This window comes from Cynocephalus volans, chromosome 1 (assembly GCF_027409185.1).
Source record: "Cynocephalus volans isolate mCynVol1 chromosome 1, mCynVol1.pri, whole genome shotgun sequence".
Taxonomy (NCBI): domain Eukaryota; kingdom Metazoa; phylum Chordata; class Mammalia; order Dermoptera; family Cynocephalidae; genus Cynocephalus; species Cynocephalus volans.
This window is the reverse complement of record NC_084460.1, coordinates 43,564,005-43,591,493: the sequence shown is the minus strand read 5'-3', so window position 1 is coordinate 43,591,493 and position 27,489 is coordinate 43,564,005. Positions and strand designations below refer to the sequence as shown.

The window sequence follows — 27,489 nt, the reverse complement described above, 5'->3', positions numbered from 1 at the left end:
CATGACCATTTTCCTCTATTTTGCCAACAGGATTAAATTCGCAGGAGGTGCTTCGAATAGCTCCTGGCGCTATAAATGCCAGTGGTGGTTGGTCTCTTTTCCACAAAGCTTATAGTTGTGGATGCAGGGACAGAGAGGGTGACCTGATTCTTATCCCAGCAGCAGGTTCCTCTGCCCCCCCCGTCCTGATAGCTCTTATCACTGTTCAGAGCAGTGGAGAGGAGGGTCCTCTCCCAGTATTTGCTGGCCCACTGCGAGGTCAGGCCCTGGAACCACTTTCATCTCCAGAACCGATTCCTCCCTCCTCAGGCTCCTCCACCCCAGCTCTTGTGCAAGCCCCAGAAGGCGAGCAGCCTCCTCCGTCAGCCCCCGGAGAAGGGAGCGGCTGGGAGGGCAGCAGCCTCCACTCCCGGCACTGTGGCCTACAGGACTCCCCAGTTCCCTAAGCCTGAGAAAAATTCTCCAACCAGAATTTCTTTATCAGCCTTGACACCGGCTGGTCACGTAAACTCTTTCTTTCTGAGGTTCTGGGGCTGACAAAAATTGCAATTTTGTTGCAAGGTCCCATCGTATTAAAGCTCAGCAGGAATTTAGACACCGAAGCAGGTTAGATTCTTGAGCTCAGGAAAGAACCATGAACCTCACAGGCCCCTGCTCACTGTTCAGTCCTGATGGCCCACACCAGCCCCACAGAGAGAGCTTTCTATGTCAGTACAGTTTGTCACCTTCAAACACATGACATCAACAACAAAACAAAAGAGGAAAAGCAAAGGAAAGAAGTGAGAGATTTTCTCGCTACTCCATTAGAGCACATCAGGGTTCCTTGGCCTCGGCACTAGTGACATTTGGCCAGGATAAATCTTTGTTGTGGGGACTGTCCTGGGCATTGTAGGATTTTCAGCAGCGTCCCTGACCTCTACCCGTTAGATTCCAGTAGCACCCCCTGGACCCCCAGGTCATGGCAGCCAGTAATGTCTCCAGAAATAGCCAAGTGTTCCTTGGAGGGCAGAATCGCCCTCAGCTGAGATCCCCTGGGCTAGAGAGAGAGTGTGTGTTTCTCAAACTACTCCATAGCCATCTCCTCTTGCCCCCTCACCCTATGGGCTGGAGCAGCCCTAGGTCACACTGCAAGTTTGGTGTGGAGTCTGGGCTAAGACTCAAAACCCCTGACTGTCTGTCCAGTGTGCCCCCTCCCTGCTTCCATGCCTAGAGAGCCTAACAACCCTTGACTCCTGAGGAGTCAGGCAGGGACATCAGGACTGCTCCTGTCTCCATCCTCCCCACTCGATCACTTGTGCTTGTTCTCTGCAGAGACCGCGATTACCACCTGAAGACCTACAAGTCGGTGCTTCCTGGGAGCAAGCTGGTGGATTGGCTGCTGGCTCAGGTGAGGAGGTGCTCAGAGCAGGGCGACCAGCCTCTGGCTTTGCCCAGGGCCAAGGGGCTTCTTTGGATGCCGGGCTTTTGTTTTTTTTTCGTTTTTAAAAAAATTTTTCTATTACTATTTTTAATGGTGGCAAAACATACATAACATGAAATTTAGCATCTTAACCATTTTTAAGTGCACAGTTCAATGTGTTAAATACATGTGCAACCATCACCTGCATCCATCTCCAGAACCCTCTTCATCTTCCCAGCTGAAACTCTGCACCCAACACCAACATCCCCCTCCCTCCAGTCCCTGGAAGCAACCATTCTGTGTTCTGTCTCTGTGAATGTGACTACCCTAGGTACCTCATATAGGTGGAATCATACAGCATTTGTCCTTTTATGACTGGTTGATTTCACTCAACATAATGTTTTCAAGGTTCATCTAGGTAGCAGCATGTGTCTTAGTCTGTTTGTGCGGCTATAACAAAATACCTGAGACTGGGTATTTATAAAGAACAGAGATTTAGCTTTGAGTAAAGAAAAAAAAAAAAAAAGAAAAAGTAAAAAACAAAAAACCAGAAATTTGTTTCAAATAGTGCTGGAGGCTGGAAGTTAAAGTTCAAGGTGCTGGCGGGTTTGGTGTCTAGTAAAGGCTTGGTCTCCACTTTCAAGATGGTGCCCTGTTTCTGCATCCCCTGGAAGGAAGGAATGCTGTGTCCTCACATGGTGGGAAGGATGGAAGGGGCGAATCCTCCTTGTCAAGCCCATTGATAAAGGCACTGATCACATTCATGAGGGTGGAGCCCTCATGACTCAGTTACCTCCTAAAAGCCACATCTTTTAATACTGTTGCTTTGGAGACCAAGTTTCAACACGAGTTTTGGCGGGGGCAAAAACATTCAAACCAAACCACATTTTGTTTGTCTGTGTATTTATCGATGGACACATGAGTTACCTCCACATCGGGGCTTTTTGTTTTAAAACTGGGACAGTCTCTGAAAAAATTCGAACAGGGTGGTCTTGTCCTGACACTAAACTGGAGCTTCTGTACAAAGCTTGCCAAGTTATTCCTTTCAACAGGTTCTCAGTGGGTAGGGGCTGGCCAGAGGCTTGGAAAATTTATGCATTAGGTTTTCTGCAACTTCTTGGAGGGGTTAGCTTCATTGAGGTGTCTCTGTCTGCTGTCACTTCTTCTTTATGGCTCCTAATTACAGGGTGCATGCCCAAGGCCTGGCCCTGGCTGAGTTTCGTGCATTATCTTTATGAGTCCTTCAACCCATTTACAGACAGGGAACTGGGACCCAGAGAGGCCGAGTGCCTGGTCCAAGGGTACATAGCCTTACAGCAGCAAAATCAAGACTAGGACAGGCCTATCTTATCCACTTGGGCCTCAGTTCTGCCTATTTTTCAGGGAGCCTGTCAGAATGTTCATTTGAGGTCTGTAAAAAGAACGTGTTGGCTCCAAAAGATGAGAAGACACCCGCAAAATCAAAAGGGATAAATGTTTAATTAAAACATCTGCAGAGTACAGCTTTAAGTCAGCCTCATTAATTGTTAAATGCAGCATTCATAAAAACTTCATTCCATTCAAAAACAATCTGCTGGTTGGATTTTCTCATGTTGCACGAGTTCTTGATGATTGCTAGGAAATCACAGCCAATCTGTAAAGTAAATGTTTCTTGGTATCAAATGATTTCAAAAGCAAGTTTAGAAAAATCCTTGAAAAAAGTTTTTTGACCCAAAAGAATGCATTTAATGTGAGACATGGATGTATTTTAATATGGAACCCTAAGTTCTGGGAGGTCTTGAAAGAGCCTGGATTTGAATTCAGATTTGCATGTATGGGAAGCCTAGAGCTTCTACATTGCCGCCTCTTAGAATGGCATGAATCAGCCCAGAGCATGTGATTTATTTATAGCCAGGCAGACCTGGGTTCGAATCCCAGCTCTACTACTTCCTAGCTGAGTGACCTTGGACAAGTTGCTTAATCTGTCTGTGTCTCAGTTTCTACACCTGCAAAATGAAGCTAAACACAATACCTTCCACTTTAGATTGTTTTGAAGATTCAGTGATTAATCATGTAAAGTGCTTAGAATGGTGCCTGGCACAGAGTAATTGCTCAATAAATGTAACTATTATTATTCTTCATCTCCTTCAGAAAGGATTCAAGGTAGCTCAGAATTACACACAGTAGTGAAGGCTGAAGAAATTGCAGAGGGATTTGGGGGCTCAGGAACAGTAAGACCAGGAAAGAAAGGGGGTGGGGGCAATCTGCGTAGAGTTCCACTTCCGAATGTGCTGCAAGTAGGTGAGGGGGTGCCATGTGGGCATTTATTCTGTGGTTTAGGTGCTCTGGTTAGAGCCCAGAAAAGCCTGGGTTTTGGGGCTCTCTGAGATGCCTGCTTCTCACTGCTGTGAACTTTTCTGTGGCCTCATGTTTCCCACTGAGCTCCTTTGGTGCCCGGGGGCTACCTGTTGATTTCAAAGCACAATGTGGACATGGCTCCAAGGTGCAAATCCCAGGTGTGAGCTGGGGATGGGCACAGAGATGGCAGGAAGTTGGTGGATCTGAGAAGTATTTGGAGGTGGAGTGGACGGGATGCACTGCTATGGGGGCAGGCTGGGAATCAAGGATGTGTCCTAGGATTTTGGCTCAATGGGCAGATGGATGTGGCATTTACAGAGACAGGAAGACAGGCAAGGATGTGAGGGAAAGGTGGAGCATCTTCCTTGGGTGTGGAAGATGCTGTGTTTGAAGTGCCACTGGCTTTTCAGTGGGTGGGTGGGGACAGGGTGGGCTTTATACACCTGGACCTCAGGTGGCTCTCCACTACAGGTAGTCTGTTCCTGTCAGCTTTTGAGTGATATTTAAAACAAGGGGATTGAAGAGAGTATAGAGAAATTAGACAAGAGGGCTCATTAGCTCATCCCCCCCCTTTTTTTTTTTAATTGTTAAAGCACCTTCTAAGTATCAAGCACTGTTTTAGGTTCTGAGGACACAGCAGTGAACAAGACAGATAAACATTCCTGCTGTCATGATTCCTAAATTCTGATGAGGAGTAAGAGAGACATTTAATAAAGAAAAGTAAAATACATAATATGTCAGCTGGTGCTTGGTGCCTTTGTGATGGAGAGGAGAGTAGGGGGAACAAGAAAGGGAATTTATCCCTCACATGGGGCAGGGGTCAGGGAAGGCCAGAATTGAGCAGGGACATTTGAGCAGAGACCTGAGGGAGGTGGGCATCGAGCCCTGGAGACATCTGGGGAGCAACATCTCAGAAGCTTTGAGCAGTGGAGCTTGATGTCTTTTAGGAGCAGCCAGGGGGCCAGTGTGGCTGGAGTGGTGTGAGCGAGGGTGGGACAGGGGCCGAGGGGAGGGAGGTGACAGGGAAGCTGTGTGCACAGATCATATAGGGCCATCGTGTAGGTCCTACACAATGTTGTCGTGTGGTATATAGGACTGTGTTGGCCATTGGAAGGATTGGGCCACTGCAGGGTTTTGAGCATAGGAGAGGCATGTGCGACTTGGGTTTGGATAGGATCTCTCTGGCTGTGTAAGGAAGACGGGCTGCAGGGACGAGGCTGGCAGCAGGCACACCAGGGAGGAGACGATGGCAGAATTTTAGGGGAGGGTGGTGGTTAGAACAGGGTGGCTGTGGGGAAGGCTAGAGAAGTGATCAGGTTCTGGGTGTGTTGAAGGTGGACCTGACAGGCTGCTGATGGGTGGATGGGGTGTGGGAGCTGAGAGGCAGAGAGGAATCGAGAATGACCCCAGGTCTCTGGCTTGAGCACATTGGCTCAAGCTGCTGTTTACTGAGCCAGGGAGGCTGTGGAAGGGGCAGGTTTTGGAGAGGTGCAGGCTTTCACCCCAGAGGACTCCAGTTCTTAGAGGCCGTGGGGAGGAGGAACCAGCAGAAGCGACTGCCAGTGATGGTTTCTCTTTGGTGGTTGGTGTTGGGCACAGTGGGGGCCTGCTCAGGGCCAGTGCTGTCAGAGAAGCTGCAGTGCTGGCCAAATGCCCCCTGGAGTAACTTCAGTCATTGTCACTTGGTCCTGAAGGCTCCCCCCACCTCCACCAACAGCCTGTCACAAGTGGAGGCAGGGGGAGGATGGTGGGGCCGGTTTGCCGCTGATCACAGAATATGTCCATCCCCTTCAGCAGACCTCCCATGGCTTGGCCTGGTATGGGGACCCAGGTAGCTAACTGGAGCTGATGCAGAAGGATGGTTTCCATGAGCCTGTTAGAAAGACAGTTGGCATCCAGCTCTGGGTGAGGGAATGGGAGAAGGGGGTGTGTGTGCCTGCAGGGGTCTCTTTGTGGGGGAGGGGTTGGTGGTGAGGATGTGACCTTGAAGACTGGTTATAATGAGTCTTGATTTTAGAAGTCGTACCCACCTTGTACCTTAGAAGGAAAAGGAGAAGAACGTGTAATTGTGCAGTTCAGGAGGGTTTTTTTGTTTTTGCTTTGGACACATCTTCATTTCAAACTTCTAGGTCATTCTCCTTTGCAACAAAATGATTGATTGAATTCCTGCTGGATCAGTTAGAAATGCTTTTGGCTGCACAAAAGAGGAAGCATGACTTGTGCAATAAAGACATATTTTCCCCATAACTATATGTCTGGAGTTCACGGCCCTAGAGCTCAACAATGCTATTTGAACCCAGACTTCTTCTGCCTTTCTTTTCTGCTGTCTGCTTAGCTTTTTGCCTCATGGTCACAAAATGGCTGCCACAGCTCCAGACATCACATCTGTGCAGAATTATGGCCAACAGCAGGCAGCAGAGATAGTTGAAGAATGCTTTTTTATTCCTTTTATTAGGGGAGGGAATCTTTCCATATCTTCCGCTGCACCTCCGATCCCCAGTGGTCTTTCCCTGATGTCTCATTGGCCAGATGGGTCCCACGTGTACCTCCAAACCAGCCCCTGGTGGGGAGAACGGGTTGCTGAGAGCAGCGTGGAATTCCTTGGTTTTATCTCTTGAGGCTTGGGGAAGGGCTGGCTACTCACCACCCAGACGAATCAGAGTTTTAACTACGAAAATGAAGGGAACATTAGCCCTTGGATGGACAGGTTATGCTCTAAATCTGTTCTGATCTGATGTGCTCTGCGTATTATCTTATTTAATCATCAGACCAGCCTGAGGAAGGTACAGTTATTATCTCCATTCAGGTTATGTCACTTGTCTCAGGGTGCAGAGTCATCAGGATACTCACTATAGGATGCTCTGTGCATGTGTGCATGTGCTGGGGGTTGTCATGATGCCTTGATAGTCAGTGACAATAATGTCCTGTATTAACAGTAGCTGATAATATAGAGTCAGAACAGGGCATACCTCTCAGGGGTGGCAGAGGCCTTGGAGAATCAAGGGCAAATCTGAGAATAAAAACAGATGAGGAAATGAAGCTCAGAGAGGTTGAAGGATTGCCCAAGGTCACAGCTAGGGGAGCAGGGGTTTGAACTGGGGAACGCAGCTCCGGCGTTCACTCTCTTCACTTCTCTACTTGATGGTTTTGGGGTCTGTGCCACCTGGGCTCCAGGATGCCCCTGGCCACAGCTATCTCATGGAGGGCAGGGGGGTCTGGATGGGTGGGGGGAAGAGAGTGGGGGACAGGCCAAGGAGATGGGTGCAGAGGGCACAAACCTGCAGACTCCTGTGCTGGCTCAGCAGAAACGTGCCCGGAGTGGCCTCCACGCTGACTCCTGCGATCAGGCAGGTGGCGGGTGCTGACGGCAGCAGGGTCCACAGCAGGGGTAGAGGGGACCAGGGTGGGAGAGGCAGAAGGCCAGGCCGGCAGCTCCGGGTTCCAGAAGAAGAGACAAAGGACAATGAGGACAGGAGCTCTGGCTGCAACCCTGGGCAACTTGCTGCTCCTCTGAGCCATAGGGATATCTGTGACGTGGAGGCGGGGAGCTCTGAAAGGCCTCCGTTATCACTGTGCACCCTTGGGCAAGCTGCCGAGCCTGCCTGTGCCTCAGCTTCCTCCTCTGTCGAGTGGGGTTAATAAGAGTGATTGCCTCTGGGCCGAGCATACAGCCTGAGTGAGATCATGCAGCACCTGGCTGGTGGTCAGTGAGAAGCATCCTTGGACATTTTTATGGGGTCTCAGAATTCTTGGGCAGAGAACCTTCAGAGGCCCTGCATGAATCACACCCTTCCTGCCAGATGTTCATCTCCCAGCCCTGCTTGGCCTCTGCCACCTGCATTCTAGGTGCAGGTTATTTCCCTAATGAAAAATAATTAAGCAAGAGTAGCTAACGTTTATCAAACCCTCCTTGTGTACCTGGCTTTGGGCTGAGAGTCTTGCATGGAGCATCTCATTTAATCTTCACAAGGCCTCTGTGAGGTGTGGACACAATTATATCCCCTGCCATTTTAGAGAGACAGAAACTGAGGCATAGAGAGGTGGGTTCAGAATCAGTTTCCAAATTGGCTCCCCTCCCCTCTCCACCCTTCCCCTCTCCTTTCCTTCCTTCTTTTTGTTTTTTGTGCCCCTCCAAGTGCTGGATATTGAGCTTTGATGTGGGGATACAAGGGGAAAAGTGACTTGGCATGGTCCCTGCCCACGCAGAGCTGACACTCTGGGGGAGACAGACCTTAAACAACATAAATAATTGGTGAATTTCAGATCATGGCAGTGCAGCACAGATACCACGCAGGGTAACGAGAGTGTGTAGTTGGAGGAGTATTTGTTGAGAGTACATGTGGTGGAGAGGTTGGGGGGCTACTTTAGAGTAGTTAGGGCAAGAGCTCTCCGAGGAGGTGACATGGATGCTGAGACCCACAAAGCCAGGGCCTGGGCCTCCAAGGAGAGGAGCGAGCATGTGCAAAAGCCCTGAGGTGTGGAAGGAGCAGTAAGAGGCCAGTGTGGCCAGAGCAGGGGCCAGCGGGCGGATAGGAGAGATGCGGCAGAGAAGGACGGCTGAGATGACACATGCTGCGCCTTCCTCCAGGAGGGGAGGAAGTGCTGCCTCCAGTGACTGCTGCTGGAGGTGGCTGGGCTTCCTCTTAGGAAGTGCACCCAGGGCCTTCTACTTCACTCTTACCCTGAGAATCCCATGCTATTCCAACTTTAGGAGCCTTCTGTCAGCAGCCCAGGGCCGTTTGGGGAGAAGAGGGTGGGGCTGGGCTGGGCTGCAGGCTGTGAGCGCCTCAGAAAGCCAGGTGGGCTCCAGATGCCTGCACTGGGCCTGCCGGTCACCTGGGCCCCAGCTGGCCCTCCCCTGCTGGCCCATCATGGCTGGGGACGGCTGCTCTGGATGTGGCCTGTCACAGCTGCCTCCCCTGCTGGCTCCGAGCACACTCCCGGCCCTCTAGTCACTGACTTGGGGGTCCCCTGGGAGAAATTTGTCTTTTTTGAGTCAGCCTCGAGCAGGCAGTAAAATACTGAGGCCAGAGGCTCTCATTGGGCCTCTGCTCAGGGCTGAGGCCTACAGCTGGAGTAGTGTTTGTGTCTCCATTAGCTGGGAAGTACCCTCCACAACCCTCTGGCTGCTGACCAGAGATGCCTGAGGTCTGCTGCTTCAGGAGGGGCCTCTCAGAAGTTCTCCCTTTGGGAGTTGTTCCAGTGAGCAGAGGTCTCAGGCCCCATGGCTGTCTGGATGCAGTTGAAGCTCATTGGCCTGTCTACAGGCTCCTCCATGATTGGACCCCTGCTGACAACTTTCTTACTTGGTCAGCATATATTTATTGAGCACCAACTATATGCCAGACCCTGTTCCCAGCACCTAGGATTGAGCCCGGGGCACTGCAGCTCAATTCCTTGCCCTCTTGGACCTGGCCTGGCTCATCCTCTCCTTGCTAGATGTGTTGCCACCTCTGTACCTTTGCCCATGATGTTCCCTCTGCCTGAACCTCTTCCCCTTCACATATGCACATGCGTGCACACACATGCACACACACACACACACAACTGACACACTTTGCCTGGATGTATTGAGATTGTTTGGGTTGCAAGCAACAGAAACAGACTCTGGCCAATTTGGGGGGGTGGAGAAGGAGACCCACTGGAAGGAGGTGGGGCACCCACGGTGTCAGGGGAGACCTAGGAGGCAGGCCTTAGAAAGAACTGGCACCAAAAAACCTACCAACACACAAAATAGACAAAAAGAAAGAACTGGCATCAGGAAGTTCCAAGAAGCTGGTGCTGAGGGCACTGTCTTCGGGGTCCCATCTGCAGGACACTGTGTTGGGGGAACCAGCACCTGCTGTGCTCTGTCCGGGGTTCCTCCACTCAAGTGTCATGTTCTTGGGGCAGGGAGCATTCCACTGCCTAGAAGGAATCATGTGTCCTCAGCCAGGCCCAGAGGGAAATAAACCTTGATAGACTGTCCCACCCAGAGGACATTCCACATGGGAGGGTTGGCCCCAGAGGCAGAACCAGCAGTTGCCCAGCACACTGAACATGCCTGTTTATTCTTCAGGTTTCAGGTTGAATGCTGCCTTTTTGGGGGGAAGCCCTAGAACAAGCCAGATCCCCCTGGTTCAGGTTGTATCAGTTTGGAATGTTTTCAGTTGCAAGGATAAAAATCCCAACTAAATAGTAACTTAAATACCTGCTGCATATCAGGAAGTATGGAACTAAGTAGTTTCAGGACTGGTTTATGGGCTCAATAGTGTCAGCAAGGACCCGAGAATCTTCTGTCCTTCATTAGCATCTCAGCATTGTCTGCCATGTTTGTCACAAGGTGGCCACCATAGCCACAAACATTACTTCCTCACATGACTGTGTCCCAGGCAGGGAAGGGTGGTGTTGCTTTTTCCTTTTATCAGTGTTTTTCAGAAGCCCCTAGTAGGCTTCCTGGGATATCTCAATGACTAGAGCTAGGTCAGTTAGTAATTGAACTTGATTTCTAGTATTAGAGACGTATTAGAGACAAATTAGCGTTTATGTTTCTCAAGCTCAGAGGTGGGTGGTCCAGAGCTGCTAGGGCAGTCTCATGATGTCTTTTGGGACCACACTGTGTCTTTCTGCTCTGCCGTCCTTAGCGTGTTTCCATCCTCTAGGGCATGTTGTGGTCTAGGATGACTATAGGAGCTCCAGCCATTACACCTTTGTTCCAGACAGGAGGAAGAGAAAGAGCCAGAGACAAAGGGGTTTTGCCAGAGCACCCTACCAGTGATTTCTACTTGTATCTCTTTGGCCACCTCTAGTTGCAAGGGAGGCTGGGAAGTGGGTAAGGTTGTTATTACTGGGGAGGGATTGGGAAATGGTTGTTACTAGGCAACCAACAGGGTCCCTCACTTAACATCTCCATTTTTCCTTTGTGATGTTTATCACAAGTACAATAAAATAATTTTCTTGTTTGGAGTTTATTAATAATAATCATGAACATGTACCACAATAAACAAAACAGACAAAAATCTTTGCCCTCATGGGGCCTACATCATCAGGAAGCCTGCGGAGCTTTTTGCCAGCTGTGCTCTGCTCCTCAGATGCTGGCCTGCTAACACTGTACCCTTTCTGTTCCATTCCAGGGAGACTGCCAGACCCGGGAGGAGGCGGTGGCTCTTGGCGTGGGTCTGTGTAACAACGGCTTCATGCACCATGGTAATCCCCGCCTTGCCCTCAGCCCAGCCTCACAGGGCTCTGTTTCCTGGGCTCTCTGTCTAGAGCAGCTGGTGGTTTGCAGAGGCCCTGGTCCAGCTAATGGGGGGAGAGGGGACACCAAAGCCAGGTCTGTGGCTCCGTAGATGCTAGGGGTTTGGAGCGGCTCACGAATCCCACCTATTTCCCCATCCCTATTCTGCACTGATTGAGAAGTCACTTCAGGTGCCCATTGAGGACCACAATGGCTGGTAAGGCTTGGCTGGAAACACATGGACTTGACTTCAAACCCAGTCCATGTTTGGAGTCAAGTCCATGGGTTTCCTGTGCCCTTCTTCCTGGATTGGATGTGGCTTCCCAGGGTGGGTGGCGAGGCCGAGGCCGGGCAGTGCAGGCCTGGCCCGAGGGCTTCCATGCAAGGAGAAGAGAAGGATCGTGTGGGGACAGTGGACAGGCGGCTACACGTGTGAGCGGCAAGAAGCCGCGCAGGGCCCTTCCTGGGACCTTCCTGCCTCTTTTCTTGGCCTCACTCCTCAGATAAGTCACTTTTCTTCCCACAGGGAGAGAATCGACTATGAGGGTTAGAGAGGGGGATGGTCTTGGGATACTCCTGAGGTGGGAAGCTGGGGAGATAGAGGGAGAAAATGGTGCCACTGACACCAGTTTCAACAAAAACAAAGTCAGTACTTCGTGTGCCTGGCCTCTTTCTAAACACTTTTCACGCAATTATTAGTTGAGTCCTAACCACACTCTTTGGTGTTGTTATTAATGTCATCCGCATTTTATAAATGGGAAATAGAAGCCCAGAGCATTAAGGAACTTACTCAAGGTCACACAGCAAGTAGGGCCGGGACTGGGACCCAGGCAGCCTGGCCACCCAGGCCGCATGCTCAGCTACTGTGCTCTGCTGCCTGTATTCTCGCTGGCCTAGGGGGGAGCCCCGAGTTGCCCCGTCCTTTTCAACAGGATAGGTAAACTTTTAAACACTGCCCTGGAGCTTTTTTCCTATTTCTAGAACATTCCGCAAGGGCTTTGCACTTGCAGTTTCCTTGCCTGGGGGCCCAACCTCCTCACCCCTTCATGACGTTTAGTGTTTCTGCACATGGGCACCTCCGCAGTGAGGCATCCCCTGCCGCCATAGCTAAACTAGCTTCTCCCTTCGTCACGCTGTTCCCAGCTCAGATCCACTTTTCTTGAAGGAGCTTCTCTCCTGGTTAGATCCCACACATCCTGGGATCTGTCTTTGTTCATTCTGGTATCAGCCAATGGGTACCTTCTGTGTGCCAGGCACTGTGCTAGGCTCTAAGGACAGAGCGGTAAACAGGACAGGTGATAGTCCCACTCTCAGGACTGTTACCATGTGTGGGGTGTGTGTGTGCATGTGTGTACTACATAAAAATGAATAAGTACGTTTCCCAGAATATTAAAGGCCATGTGCATGCGAGGAGGACTTGGGCTTTTACTTAGAGTGAGGTGGGAGTCTGGGAAGGTTCTGAGTAAAGGAGGGACATGGTGATGTTGGTTTTTACAGAATTCCTCTGGCTGCCTCAGAGAACAGTCTGTGAGGGGGGAGAGTAAGGAGGCGACTGTGATAGTTCAGGGGAGGGATGATATTGCTGGGACCCAAGTGGTGGTTGCAGAGGAGTGAGAAATGGTTGAATTCAGGAGGCTCTCATCCACAGGAAGGCCTTTTGACCATTTCTCCTCCCTGGTCTCTGCTTTTTTGTTCTAACTCAGAGGTTGGCAAACTTTCTCTGTAAAGGGCCAGATAGTAAATATTTTAGGCTTTGGAGGCCACACAGTCTCTATCACAGCTGCTCAATTCTGCCTTTGCAGCACAAAAGCAGCTACAGACGATATGTAAACAAATGAGTGTGGCTGTGTGCCAATAAAACTTTATTCAGAAAACCAGGCAGTGGGCCATAGTTTTTGGACCCCTGGTTTACTGCTGGATGTGCTGTCCCTTCCCCAGGGTGAACGATGTGCCAGTGAGCTGAGAGGCCATCAGGTGCACCCCCTGCCTTGGTTCTAGGCCTGACTCAGCTGACTCCCAGTAGGCCCATGCTCCTCTTGGGCCTCAGTTTCCCAGCTTCCCACTGGAGACCTTGCTGTCTCCTCCTTCTCTGAGCTCAGCATGACTATGGTTCTGTGGGATTAGGACTCACCCCCCCCACCCCAGCCACCTATTTCCCCAACTGTGGTGAGCAGATCAGGCCCAGGGAGGGCAGCCTTGGGCATTCCCACCCATCTGCCTGATCCCACCCAAGTCCCTTGTTCCCAGCAGCCACTCTGGAGCCTTCTGCCAGCTCCGGCCCTCCTGCCAGTCAGCTGGGCAGAGCCTCTCATTTGTGGGTGAGGGTAATTAGGGGTCCTCCCCAGCTGCTATTCTGGGAAGGCTGCTGGCTGAAGACATTCTGCGGGGGGTGACTCCCAGGCAATCCTCACGCCCTCTGGGCCCTCCAGGGAGAGAAATTGCAGGGCACGGCCCTGCTCCCCTACCCCTTGCCATGAACTCAAAAATAGGCTAAAATAGGCAAATCCTAGGGTTGTGGCTGCAGCAAAATACAGGGTAGGGTGCAGAATAGAGGATGGGGTGGGTGGGTGGAGTCCTCCTCAGCACCTCCCATGGCAACTCCTGTGGCCTCTGAACTGAGCCTGCAGGGTCCCAAGGTTTCCCCAGGGAGGGACCCAAGAAGTTGGTAGTCCAGTCCTCTCACTTTAGGCACAGGTAGGGAAACTGAGGCTCGCCATTTAATCCTTGCAGCCACCCTAGGAGTCAGTGCCACTGTTATCCTCATAGATGAGGAAACTGAGGTTCAGAGAGGTTAAAGGGCATGAAGAGATGGTAAGGGATTTGAACCTAGATCTGTGTTTTTCCTACAAAGCCCAAACAGCAGTCTCAACTGAAAGATGTTGAAATTGGGACCTCACCTGGCTGAGCTCGTGGACTTGAGGGATTCTGTGCTGTTTTCCCCAAACACTGAGACACAACATTGCAATTCTTCCTCCCACTCCCAGAATCTTCTAAGTTAATGTTTATAGTGGAAGCGAAGCCAGCCAGCTCCCTGGGGCCTGGCTTCCCAGCTGTGGAAAAAGCAGCAGTTTGTGTGTCTGTTTTCTCTGGAGAGGTAATAGGGGTGTCCTGAGAAAGACACTTACAAACAGGTAGAGAGTCCCCAGTGACATGTCCTGGAAGATCAAGGGGAAAGAAAGGAACGCCTCCTGCTGCTTTTCATTGAGTCAGCAAATCAGGAAAAAGCCTCTGTCTCCAGGGACCACAGGATGTCTCATGGCTAAGGCGGCTGGTTTTCCTTGTTTCAGGGTCTACCTTATCTCAGACAACTGTCCTTACCTCACCAAGCCTTGATTTTCCCCTTTGTATACTGGCTGTATTCATCCCTGCCTCTGCTAGCAGGCCTGGCTGGGCAGTGTAGGGAAAAGGAGGAGCCTGGACAAGAGTCGTTCTGCTGTCTGCTGGCTCTGTGATCTTGGATGGTTTATTTAGTCTCTCTGGGCCTCAGTCTCCCCATCTGTAAAAGGGGTATAGCAACTCCTTCCTTGTCCAGGGAGTAAATGAACTTAAGCATGTATCCGCAGTATGCCTGGCACTAGCAAGGGCTTAGTTAAATTGTGAACCACAGAGATCAGATCACATGTTGGTTGTTACTGGTTATTTATATTTATTTTCCTGGCTTGTCCTAGAACAGGGGTCAGCATACCTTTTATTTAAAGGGCCAGATAGTAAAAATCTGGGCTTTGTTGGCCATATAATCTCTGTTGCAGTTATTCAGTTTAGTTATTGTGGCTCAGGAGCAGCCACAGACAATATGTAAACAAGTGGGTGTGGTTGTTTTTAATAAAACTTTATTTATAAGAACAGGTTGTGGGCCAGATTTGGCCTACAGGGCCTTAGTTTGCCAGTCCTTGTCTACAGTTTCTCATTGTGCTTTGTGTCTGATTCTAGCAAGGTTGACCTCCTTCTTATATACTTGCTGCCCATTTGGGTTTCCCCTCTATTAATTGCTCATTCATATCCCTTGCCCACTTATCTATGAGTTTTCCAGGTTTTTCTTGTTGATTTGATGGAGCTTTTTTGTATATTCTAGATATCTACTCCTTGTTGGTTTTAGATACTATATTTATCTTTGAATTTGCTATCTGCCTATGGAGTTGTTATTAAATGGAAGTCCTTAATTTTAGTATAGTGCTTTTCTGGGGTAGGGGAGTGTCTTGTACATGGACTCCTTTTCTACCCTAGGATAAAGATATTCTACATTTTGTTTGGTTAGCTTTAGTTTTATTGTTTATATTTATGCCTTGCATTCATTAGTTTATTGTTGCATATGGTGTGAGGTAGGGATCTGATCCCCCACCCACCACCAAGCAAGTCAATTTTCCCTGAACCATCTGTAGAACACTCCACATGATCACTTACCATCCCTCATATACTAAATTTACATGAATGCCTAGCTCTCTTATGTGATTTCTTTTCCCTTACACTGGTTATTTATCTGTTTCTGCTCTAGTTCCACACTGGTTTTGTTACTATGGCTTTGTAATATATCTTTTTAGCAGGTAGGGCAAGTTCAGATTTTTCAAGAGAAATCAGAAAGTCAGATCTTTATGTGAAATATCCTAGTATGTTAGTGTTGGCACATGATTCCATTTTAATAAAATATGTGTTGGCCAAACCAAACTTGTCCGGGGGCTGATTCCAGCTTGTGGCTGCCAGTTGGCAAATACTGCTGGAACTTTCCCTTGTGAGTCTGACCACGTGCGTGCACGTCTGTGGGTTTGCAGTGCTGGAGAAGAGTGAGTTCAAGGATGAGTCCCAGTACTTCCGCTTCCATGCTGACGAGGAGATGGAGGGGACCAGCAGCAAGAACAAACAGCTTCGCAACGACTTCAAGCTGGTGGAGAACATTCTGGCCAAGCGCCTGCTGGTAGGAGTAGAGCTGAGCTGTTGCACCTTCCTTCCCAGACTCAGGAGCTGGGCCTCCTTCAGATTATGGCCAGAGAAGGAGGTTCAAACTTTGAGCATCAAAGAGAGTATGGAGGATTCTAGGTGGTTGGTGGCAACTCTGCCAAGAGGCCAGGTCATTTCCATGGCCAAGACTACCCTCTTCACAAAAGAGATTGGGCTTGTGGGGTTCCCTTCCTTCCCCTTTCCCTCTCCTCTTGTGCTCCCCACGTCCCCAGCCTAGCACTGTGCAGAGAGGATGCCTGCCTGAAATGTAGACCCCTATAGCCTTAGGTCATAGAGACTGGCATCCTGTCCGTGTTCAGTTGTCGTATATCCTTGCAGTTAAGGAGGAGCATTTACCTGTTCAGGTGCTTTACCACTCTAACCCACCAAATCCTGTTTTTCTGCCTACTGGTGAGTATTGACTCCCATCTTAATGCATGGCCCACAGCAAGCAGTCAAGAGAGAGTCTCAGAGAGGTTAGTTCCCTTGCCACCGCCAAGTTTGGAGCCAAATCAGACTGATACGAAGACGGTTCTGTTGATTTTTCTCCTGTAGTACTTTGGGGGGCTGCTAATCCCACTGATTTCATTTCTCTCTTTAGAAAGCCTTCCAGTGCTCCCTATCATACTTAGGATAAAATTTTGACTCTCTTCATGGCCTATAGGGCTCTTCCTGCCTCTTCAGCTTCATCTCCTGTGCTGCCCCCTTCCTCACTCCACCCCAACCACCCTGATCTCTTTTCTTATCTCCATTGCCTTGGGGCCTACCTCAGGGCCTTTGCACATGCCTCCTGCCTGGAGCACTATCGCCCACTCTGTATGAAGTTCTGTTTCTCACTTCATTCAAGACTCAGCTCAGATATTATCTCCTCTGGCCTCCCTGCCATGCCCTATCCCCTTAAGTGCTTTATTTTAATTCAAACTACGTATATTTTGCGCATCACATTCTATATTTCTTTGTTTTTTTGTTTATAGTCTGTCTCCCCACCTAAACAGTCAGCTGCAAGAGAGCAGGGACCGTCTTTCTTCTTTGATACTGTGTCTCCAGCACCCAGCAGAGCACCTGGTTTATATAATAAGCAGCAGCTCAGTAAATGTTTGTCGGACAGATAAATGCATTTCTCTGTATCCCCACTACCACAGAACCCCAAACCTTCTTCCAATAAGCTACCACCCTCCTGGGGGAGGGACTGCTCCTCTCTATCTCCAAGTTTCCAGCAGCTGAACACCTTGGACCTATTTTATTCATTAAGTCAGTGAAAATTTATTGAGCACCTACTATATGCCAGCAGAAGGGGAGACAGTGGTACACGAGAGAAGAGACCCCATCTTCAGGTTGGGAGGAGAAGGGGGAGACAAGCAATAGAAAGGAAACAAATATGCAGTCAGCACCAGGCCGTGGTACCAGCCAGGTGGTGTGTCCTCATTTGACAGATATGGGATGAGCACTACCGTGTGTCAGGCAGTGTTTGTATTTTACTCTGTCTCACCAGCCTGGATCTGGCCACTTCTCTGCAGGCCCCCTATCTGTCCCCCACCTCTGTAGACCTGGGACATGAGGAGCCTCAGGGTCATGGTCCTATGGGGCCAGGTGGGGCTGGCTCTAGGCCCGCCTTGCTGCCTTACCCGGTCTCCTCTGCCTTGGTCCCTCAGGTTCTGCCCCAGGAGGAGGACTATGGCTTCGACATCGAGGAGAAGAACAAGGCTGTGGTGGTGAAGTCTGTCCAGAGGGGCTCGCTGGCTGAGGTGAGGCCTCGCAGAGGGGCTGCTCTGGCAGGGGCAGCACGTGGGTGGGAGGGGGGCATCTCTCTCCACATTCCTTGAGGCGGGTCAGCCCAGCAGATCCTGAAGTAACAACTAGTTTCTCCCCTCTCATTGCCTGTGTGGGGAAACTGAGCCCAGGACTCATTTGTCTATGGTTGCTGGAGGAGCTGGGATAGAGCCCAGCTGCTCAGGACTGTCCTTGTAGTGTGTCCCCTCAGTGCCCTCTCCTGGACCCTGTGGGGAGATACAAGAAAAAAACAATTTTCTGAATCAGCTGTGATAATGGAAAAACCCAATTAGGAGCGGCTTGCCTAAGACAAGATTTTTGCTCTCTCATAAACACGAAGTCTGCAGGAGGACTGGTTAGGAGAGTGAGTCTGTGGCAGGCCGAGGATCCAGCCCCAGGTCCTCTCAGCTTCTCCCGGGGGGTGTGGACGTTGTCCAGGTGCTGGGCTTGCCTCCTGTGACGTTAGAACTGCTTTGGGCCGCAAGTAGCCACATCCTCGCCTCTAATGGCCAGAGACACAGGGCTGCACGTTCCCAATGATGTGAGTAGTTGGAAGGAGGTGGTTGCGTGTCTTGGTTCCAGTCAGCATGTCTTTAACTTTCTTGGCCAAGTTCTCATAGTCACAGGGTGGCTGCCCCAGTGTGACGCTTTGTGTCCTCACACAACAGGGTCAAGCCACAGCAGAGAATTTCTCCTCGTCTTTCCCCCTCCGTCAGGTCCTCCAGGGGCTTCCTTTCGTAGCTCATTGGTCAGAACCAAGTCTCTCATGCCCCTTAACCGCTTACCACAGAGGGGACGGGGCTGCCCTGCTGGGCTTCCCTCATGCTGCTTGGTCTCTGGAGCTGGTGCCATGTTGCTGGGACAAATTTGGGTTCCTTAGCGAGGAGGGAAGGAGGTTAGTCACCGGGGTGCATCTCTTCCTGCCAAGATGGCCGGCCTGCTGGTGGGGAGGAAGATTTACTCCATCAATGAGGACCTGGTATTCCTGCGGCCCTTCTCGGAGGTGGAGTCCATCCTCAACCAATCCTTCTGCTCTCGCCGCCCATTGCGTCTCTTGGTGGCCACCAAGGCCAAAGAGTGAGTGTCCCCAGGGGCAGGGTGTCCAGCCGACCTTCCTCATGCTGAGGAGTTGCTGGGGACTAGGGGGTGGTAGAGGGTGGTATGAACTGTCCTCATTCCCCGTGGGATGGGGTGGGGGGGCCCATTGCAGTAGGCACGTGACCCGAAGCTGGTCCCTTCATTCATTTCACGGATGTTTATTGAGTGCTCACTATGTGCCGAGTGGTGTTTCAGGCTCTGGGCATCCAGCCGTATTGGGATGGATATGTTCCTACCCTTCATAGATCTCAGGTCTAGGTGGGGGACGGAGCAGGAGATAATGCACAGATAGAGGAGTGAGGTACGTACCAAACCAGGGGTGGCAAGCCAGGTGCACGTATGCGAGGGCACTTCAAAAAGGTTATGCAAAAATGGAATTAAAAGATAATACAAATTTTTCCGTGAACGTTTTGAAGCCCCCCTTGTATAGATAAAACTGGAACAGGGGCTGGAGTTTGTGGAGGGATTGTGGTCAGAGAGATGTCACTGAGAATTGAGGTGAAGACCTGGAAGAGGTGAGAGAGGGAGTCTGGGGGATTTCTGGAGCAACAGAGTTCCAGGCAGAGGAGCAGGCCAGTGCAAAGGCCCTGAGGTGGGACCGTGTCTGGCATGTTTGAGGAACAGTGAGGAAGCTGCTGGGTCTGGAGAGGAGTGAGCAAGAGGGAGGAGCCCTGGCCCTGCAGAAACTGTGCCCATGGCGAGCACCTGTGGAGAGACACTGGAAGGTTCTGCCAGAAGCCCTCTGGCTGCAAGTGGAGACCAGATGGTCAGGGCCAGTGTTGGAGGTAGGGGGAGGGGAGGAGGCGGCTCGGCACGGCATGGTCGCAGGGGGTGGTGAGAAGTGAGTTGACACCAGATATAGGTACACAGGAAGCATTTTCTATTTTAAAAATCATGCATTTGGTTTCCACTTCTCCCTTCTATTTAAGGCAAATGTTCTGTTGACAGGAATGATGGAAAGTTTTAAATAGGATTATTTCAGGAAAATGGGGAGCTGATCAGGGAAAATGATTGACAGTTTGGTTGGTATGTGGAAGTGGCAGAAATCACCAGCGTGCCTGCTTAATGTTCTGGAAACATCTGGGGTTTGAGAACAGCTTTCCAGGATGGCCTGATCTGGCAGGTGGGAATGGGTGGGATGATTGCGCAGCATGGGACTGGGGACATGCCCTAGACGGGGAGACGGGCAGCGGCATCGAAGCCCCAGGATTAATGACTCCCACTGCATCACCCTGGGCAGGGGCTGCCCCTCTCTACTTTGGATTCTACCTGTAGAATAGCCAGGACCTGAACTGGCTTTCAAACCATGTTCTTTAGGGGACCTGTGTGGGTGTTTTTCTAGGAACAGTAGCAAGATGCGCTGGGTCAGTTCTCACTCCCCGCATCTGTGATTGGTGAATAAAATATTGACTGGCTGAAGTGCTGGTCTGGCCACCAAGAGCTCTTAGGACAGGAGAACTATGGAGAAGGTGTAGGGGGGTTACGTGGAATTCCTGTGTGTCCCGATTAGTCAAAGTCCGGGGGGCATGCGCTCTCCTTCATTGAGTTTTCTCTATATGTTTGGGAGCTGGAAAGCCTGGTCCTGCTACTACTTTGGGCTGGATTTCCCAAAAGTCTCAGAGACGGGGGCTCCCCAGGTTGGCTCCTGGGGTTACTGGGAGTGATGTTGCTTTTCCTTATGTCCTTTCCCTGCTGTTTCTGCCTGGTGCAGGATCATCAAAGTCCCCGATCATCCAGAGGCACTGTGCTTCCAGATCCGTGGAGCTGCCCCGCCTTATGTCTATGCTGTGGGGAGAGGTGAGTGGGAACTTGGCAGACAGCAGGGAGCCTTGGGAGCTGAATCTCTTTGTGCGGTAGGAGTTCAGAGCCACCCAAACCATTACCAGCAGGCCTCTGCCTGATAGGGTACCATTAGCATTTATTTTCTTAGCTCGATGACAAGACTTGCAAGCACAGATACCTGTTGGGGTCAGGAAGGTTACAAATGGGTAGAGTGATCTGAGTTTAAGACAGTAGGGAGTGGCGAGGGCTGTGGCAAGGTGAAAAAGTACATGCTCACTCTAAAAAGAGCAGTGGCTCTTCAGCTTGAGGTCATTGTTGCCAGGCATCACAGTGGGCCTGCTCCTGCTAGACTTGATTTTCTAAGAGAAGCCAGAAATGTGAATTTGGGAGCTCCACAAAAACACTTCTGTGGCCAGATCCAGCCCAAGGGTCACCAATTTAAGTCCTCTGCTTTCTGCATTGCCTTTCACTTGCATGCTGTTAAAGGTGTCACTCTGTCTTGGAGGTAAAACCAAGTAAGTCTGCAATACTGGACTCTATACCCTTTTGCATTTAAGGCCCTTCTTTTCAAGTTTAGACATTAATATCATGATAGAAACCTACTGAGAATTTGATAAAATTTTATAAGTTTTTGTTTGTTTGTTTTGTTTTGTTTTGTTTTTTGGTGGCTGGCCTGTACAAGGATCAAACTCTGAAACTTGGTGTTATCAGCACCACAGTTGAACCAACTGATCTAACTGGCCAGCCCTAAAGTGGGTTTTTATTTATTCTTAAAGCAGTGGTTCTCAACTGGAAACAGTTTTGCCGCCCTCTCCAGAGGACAATTGGCACTGTCTGGAGACATCTGTGGTTGTCACAACTGGGGATAGTGTGCTATTAACATTTAGTGGATAGACCAGGTATGTTGCTAAACATCCTTTAATGCACAGGACAGCCCCAAAGAATAACAAAGAATTATCTGGCCCAAAATTTCAGTAGTGCCTTGGTGAGAAACCTGAACTTAGAGAATCTACAGAGATGTTTATAATAGGTAATAATAGGTGTTTATAGGTGAAGTAGGCAAAAGTAATTAAACAACTGATATTTCTTGAATACTTACTAAGTGCCAGGAATGGTGCTAAATGCTTCTCATGTGTTAACTCTCCAGATAGCTCAAGAACTCTATGAGTAGGTATTATTAGTGTTTCCATCTTATAGATGATGAAACTGAGGACCAGAGACGTTAAGGAAGTTGCTGAAGGTTACAGAATTAGTCCATGGCAGAGCCAAGGTTTGAAGCCAAGCTCCCTGGGTACAGGGCAGGGCCTGTACTTGTCATACCTTTCAGGCCTGATATTCTCGCATGTACAGACAAAGCTTGGCATTTGTTTGCGTTTCCAGACCTTTCGCATTAACCATACAAAACCCTGGAGTCTAAGACTTAACAGTTTGGGAATTGCGGTATAGCTGAAGAGACATGGACTTGGAGTCTGGTAGACCTGGTTTGAATCTTGGCTTCTCCCAGCTGTGTGATCCTGTTCAGTATCATATGGTTGTTGCAGAATTTTAAAGGCTATGAAGCTCTAAAGTGAAACGTACCTGGATTCAAATGCACCATCCTTGCTGTGTGACCTTTGAGCCTCAGTTTCTTCTTCTGCAAAATGGGAATGCCAATTCTTGTTCTGTCCACTACAGTGGGTCAGAGGGAAGCTCCAGAGTGGGAGGGGTGGAGTTGAGTCTTTGGGTTTGCGTTTGAGGGGTTGAGTTAGTGGGTGGGTGGTGGAGGGACAGTGTTCACCCAGTTACCAGCCTTTGCCTGTGGCTGCCCGTGACGATCTCTGTCTGGTGCCCAGCCTCAAGCGCTCCTGTCACTCTTAGGCTCGGAGGCTGTGGCTGCAGGGCTCTGTGCAGGTCAGTGCATCCTGAAGGTCAGCGGCAATAATGTGATGAATGATGGTGCCCTCGAGGTCCTAGAGCACTTCCAAGCATTCCGGAATCAGCGAGAAGAGGCCCTGGTAAGCCGACCAGTAGCCAAGGGGATCAGGGAAGCGCTGCTGGATGAGTGGCAAGGGGCAGAGAGCTGCCCTCTTTTCTCTGGGGAAAAGCCTGAAGGCACCAGATGGTTGTAGGCGGGGTAAGCCTGGGCTCTGTGCTCCCACTGCATGCCCAGACCAGAGGAGCTGGGCCATGATACCTCAGGGCCTCGGTTTTCACTGCTGTGAAATGGGTGTGATAAGATTCTCCTCTCTCCCTACCACACAGTCATGTTGGGCAAATAGTTGTGTTGATGGTAAAAATTGATATTATATTTGGGTTGGTGGCCAGAGTTCTGGTGGAGGAGGACATTCACTTATTGATTCATTTATTGGTTCACTCAGTAAGTGTTTATTGAGCACATGCTACAAGCCAGGCACATTTCTAGGCCTTGGGGACACAGGAGGGACAAGGTGTCTGCTCCCAGGACCCTGATAAACACTTTCAATGGCTCCTCCTCCCCTGGCTTTGGTGTGGAGTGTAGACTGTACACAGTGAAGGCTCTGTGTGCCTGGAGGTAAGGAAGGTTCCAGAGCAAAATCTTCAAGGCCTCTACAAAGGTAGCATTACTGACAGGCTAAAACCCTGCACTTTGGAATCCAGGAACAGTTTATACCTTGGCCCATCCCTTCCTCCCTAGCTGCCGGCATCATGGCTGCCCCTCTTACTCTGGCTACCCCCCAGGGCCTGTACCAATGGATTTACCGTACCTACGAGGATGCCCAGGAGGCCCGAGTCAGTCAGGGGGTGCTGGATGAGGACCCCAGTGGCGAGGGGGCCCAGGAGGAAGACCAGCCAGACTCAGGTAATGAGAAGGTGGGAGTGGCATTTCTGGAGCTTCCAGAGGGACTGAGAGACTCCAGGGAAGCCGGGTCCCCCTCTGTATCTATTCGCCTCCCAGCCAGTGCATCTCAATGCCAGCAGCTCTGTATTAAGTTTCTGCTGGCTGCTGTGACAAAGTACCATGTTAATCAGGGTCACATAAAACTGGGTTGCATGAAAACATTAGCTCAGAGAACTAGAAAGTCTGAGTGGAGTCAAGCAAGCTTCAGTCTGGCTTGATCCAGTGCCTTGTAAAGTATTGTGAAGAGTCTCTTTCTCTCCAGTTTTCATCTCTCTGTGTTGGCTTCCCTCTTACATGGGGTTTTCTTCACATGGTGGCTCTGGCAGCTTGGAATCCAGTTGAAGAAGGGAATGTCTCATTCTCTTTGTAGCTCCAACAGAAGTCCCAGACCTGACTCTCATTGGCCCACCTTGGGTCATGTGCTTGATCCTGAGCATAGTCACTGAGAGAGGGCTTAGAATATGCTGATTGGCCAGGCTTGCATCTCCTGCCCAGCTGTGGAACCAGGTCTCAGGGGAAGAGTACAGGTGGGGTCACCTTCTTCTGAGCCACATAGACTGAGAATGGGGCACAAGGATTGATTCCCAGAAGGAAAGTCTTCTAGGACAGGGGGTGAACCATAGCAGGCCAGCCGAAAAAGACAGAGCTACGGGCACGCTTTGGTTTCCCCATTAGTCAAAGGGCCTGGCTGGCTGCAGAGTGGTACCCCCTTCTTAGTGTATACCCCTGTGCTTCCAGCCTTCCCTCTGCTGTCCCTGGGCCCCCAGCTGAGCCTGCTTGAGGACAGCCCTGTGGTCAGCCTGACCGTGGACAATGTGCATCTGGAGCACGGTGTGGTGTATGAGTACGTGAGCACAGCGGGTGTCAAGTGCCACGTGCTGGAGAAGATTGTGGAGCCCCGCGGCTGCTTTGGCCTCACTGCCAAGGTCTCTGGGCACTGCCCTGCCCTGCCCTGCTTTGGGGGGCGGAGGACAGTTTCTCTTACCTGGGGTGAGAGAGTAACCAGGGTGGAGGCAGCCAGATTCTCATTTTCTCAGAGTTAGCTTAGAGCCCTGAATTCTAGTCCCTGACCCACCGCTTAGTAGCCATGGGACTCAGGAGAGTGACTTATTGTCCTTTTAGCCTCAGTTTACTTATCTTCAGAATGGGCCAGTAGTAGACCTGACCTCACAGGGGTATTATGAGAAGTATAGGAGCCACTGCAGGTAAACTGCTTAAGACTTTCCTTGGCACACAGGGAGTGTTCAGTAGCTGTTCATGTTCCTCCAGATCCTCGAGGCCTTTGCTGCCGATGACAGTGTCTTCGTGCAGAACTGCGGGCGGCTCATGGCCCTGAGCAGCGCCATCATGACCATGCCTCATTACGAGTTCCGCAACATTTGCGACACCAAGCTGGAAAACATCGGCCAGAGAATTGCCTGCTATCGGGAGGTACCTGTGCCCTGCAGGGTCTCTGCCACAGGCTCCCAGACACAGTGTCTCAGCCTGGGATATTTTGGTTGTAGATATCAAACCCCAACTCATTCTCAGCTTAAACAAATGGGAGAAGTTATTGGCTTATATTACTGAAAAGTGCAGAGGTGAACTGCAGGCGTGGTTGTATCCAGGTGCTTAAACAGATATCACAGTATCCCAAGAACGTGGCCTCTCTCTGTCTCTTAACTTTGTTTTCCTGAGTTGGCTTCATTCTCATGCAGGCCCTTCTCATGTGGTGATGAGACGGCCTTCAGTACCTCTAGCCTTAGCAACCCAGTAAAAAGTTAACTTGAAGGGAACTCTTACTGTTGTGTCTTGGGCCACGTGCCTAGTCCTGTCCCAGTCACTAGGGATGGGGAAGCAGCGCGACCTGAACTTCATGAACTGAGGGTTGGGGAGAGATGGTTCCGAAAGGACAGCTCAGGTGTGGCTAAAAGTGAGAAACGAATGCAGGTGTAAGTACTCGGAGGCCTCATATTCCTCCAGGCCTTCCCTGAGATCTGTACCCAGTGAAAGACAGTACAGGGAAATCCACTTTCCTGTTTGGAGCTATTGGCATATTGTACAGTTTTGGGACGTCTGGCCTAGGCCCTGATAAAGTAGGCACTGAGGGTGGGCCAGAATTCCCAGACCCCTGACTCATGACCCTGTGTCTCCTACCTTTCTCAGTTTGCAGCCCAGCTGAAGAACAGGGTCAGCCCACCCTTCAAACAAGCACCCCTGGAGCCCCATCCTCTCTGTGGCCTGGACTTCTGCCCCACCAACTGTCACGTCAACCTCATGGAAGTGTCCTACCCGAAGACCACCCCCTCAGTTGGCAGGTCCTTCAGCATCCGCTTCGGTCGCAAACCCTCCCTCATTGGCCTTGATCCAGAGCAAGGTACCTGTGTGTGTCTGTTAGAAACTGTGTTCAGATCTTGTACTACGTATATTTAAACAGAAAGATGTCTGAAGGTCAGCAGTCCAGGGCTGGAACGGTAGCTCCATAGTCATCAGGGATCCAGGCTTCTCCTGCCTTTCTGTGCCACTAATGCTAGATGTAGCTTCTAGCCTTCAGGATGCCTCATGGTAGAGATTGGCTGCTGGAGTACCAGCTATTATGTCTGCATTCCAGGCAGGAAGAAGATCACAGCAGGTAAAACCATAGCAGCACCAAATTGAAACTTTCTTCTTGAGGTAACCTAGTGGACTAAGAGTATTGAAAAGGGAAAATTATCTTATTCCTTGGGATCCTTTAAATGGGTTTGTATTCCTCTGCCCAAAGGTCATGTGGTATCTGGTGTCTGTTTCTGAGTGAGCTCTCCCTTCCTTCCCTGTAGGCCACCTGAACCCCATGTCCTACACCCAGCACTGCATTACCACCATGGCGGCTCCATCCTGGAAGTGCTTGCCTGCTGCAGATGGGGACCCCCAAGACCAGGGTCTCAGCAATAGTAGCTTTGGATCAGCCAGTGGGGCTCTTGGCCATGAAGACCGGGGCCTGAGCTTCCTGCTCAAGCAGGAAGACCGTGAGATCCAGGATGCCTACCTGCAACTCTTCACCAAATTAGATGTGGCCCTGAAGGAGATGAAGCAATATGTCACCCAGATCAACAGGTGAGCCCTGGCCCCAGGAGGGCACTAGAGGGGAGAGAGGCAGGAGTTCTCAACCTTGGCTCTATTGAAATTTTGGTTAGGATAATTCTTTGCTGTGGGGGGCTGTCCAGTACATTATAGGCTATTTAGTAGTATCCCTGGCCTCTACCCACTAGATGCCAGTAAGAGCCCCCTCCTCCAGTTGTGACAACCAAAAATGTCTTCAGACATTGCCAGATGCCCCCTGGGGGCACAATCCCACCTGACTGAAAAACACTGCTCTAGTGAAATAACGGATGTAGGCAGTGATCATCAGTGAGGCTAAAACTGTTTGCAAAAGGTTCTGCGGGCACATCTCAGGGAGAGAGAGAGGCAGCTGGACACACATGCTGGACACACGATGTCCCTTTTGCTGTAATGCATGAGGACACACAAGCAGCACCACCCACATGTGCCTTTGCCAGCAGAAATTGAACCATTATCTAATGCAAGCTGAGTCTCATCGCTCAGCTCTCGGATGTGGGGGATAGAGGATGGTTAAATGGCACCTCAGGATGCATTCGGACAAATCCGGAGGGTGGGCGATTCTACATGACAGTGACCCAGTTTCTTCAACAAGTGAGAGGCGGGGGGTAAGCAGGTGCGGAGAGGAGGAGGAGCTGTCAGAGAGTAAAGATGCTTGAGTGACATGACAACTAAAAGCAGTGTCTGGACCTGGTTAGGGATCTGTTTCACGCCAAGTGCGAGGAGACATTTTTGAGACAATCAGGGACATATGAACATGGACTGGGTACTAGATGGTATTAAGGAATTACTAATTTTGTTAGGCACAGCAAGAGCAATGTGATTATGTTTAAACCAGTGTTTTTTCTCAGCCTTGACACTGTTGACTTTTTGGGCTGGATAGTTCTTTGCATGGGGGCCCATCCTGTGCCTTGGAGGAAGTTTAGCAGCATCTGGGGCCTCCACCTACGAGATGTCAATAGCAATGTCCCCCTCCAGTTGTGACGACTAAAAACGTCTCTATACATAGCTCAATGTTCCCTA

At 50.3% G+C, this 27,489-nt stretch overlaps 1 protein-coding gene across 1 annotated transcript in view; it reads left to right on the top strand.

Moving 5' to 3' along the window:
- The window catches only part of PREX1 (phosphatidylinositol-3,4,5-trisphosphate dependent Rac exchange factor 1), a 180,006-nt gene that overhangs the window by 132,113 nt on the left and 20,404 nt on the right, over nt 1-27,489 (top strand). Inside the window, exons 14-25 of the mRNA XM_063091280.1 lie at nt 1,312-1,387; nt 10,849-10,921; nt 15,719-15,861; nt 17,537-17,629; nt 18,583-18,731; nt 20,464-20,549; nt 22,392-22,528; nt 23,232-23,352; nt 24,130-24,317; nt 24,661-24,822; nt 25,537-25,747; nt 26,187-26,463. Of these exons, the coding sequence (XP_062947350.1) occupies nt 1,312-1,387; nt 10,849-10,921; nt 15,719-15,861; nt 17,537-17,629; nt 18,583-18,731; nt 20,464-20,549; nt 22,392-22,528; nt 23,232-23,352; nt 24,130-24,317; nt 24,661-24,822; nt 25,537-25,747; nt 26,187-26,463 (1,716 nt within the window). The remainder of the gene's footprint in view (nt 1-1,311; nt 1,388-10,848; nt 10,922-15,718; nt 15,862-17,536; nt 17,630-18,582; nt 18,732-20,463; nt 20,550-22,391; nt 22,529-23,231; nt 23,353-24,129; nt 24,318-24,660; nt 24,823-25,536; nt 25,748-26,186; nt 26,464-27,489) is intronic.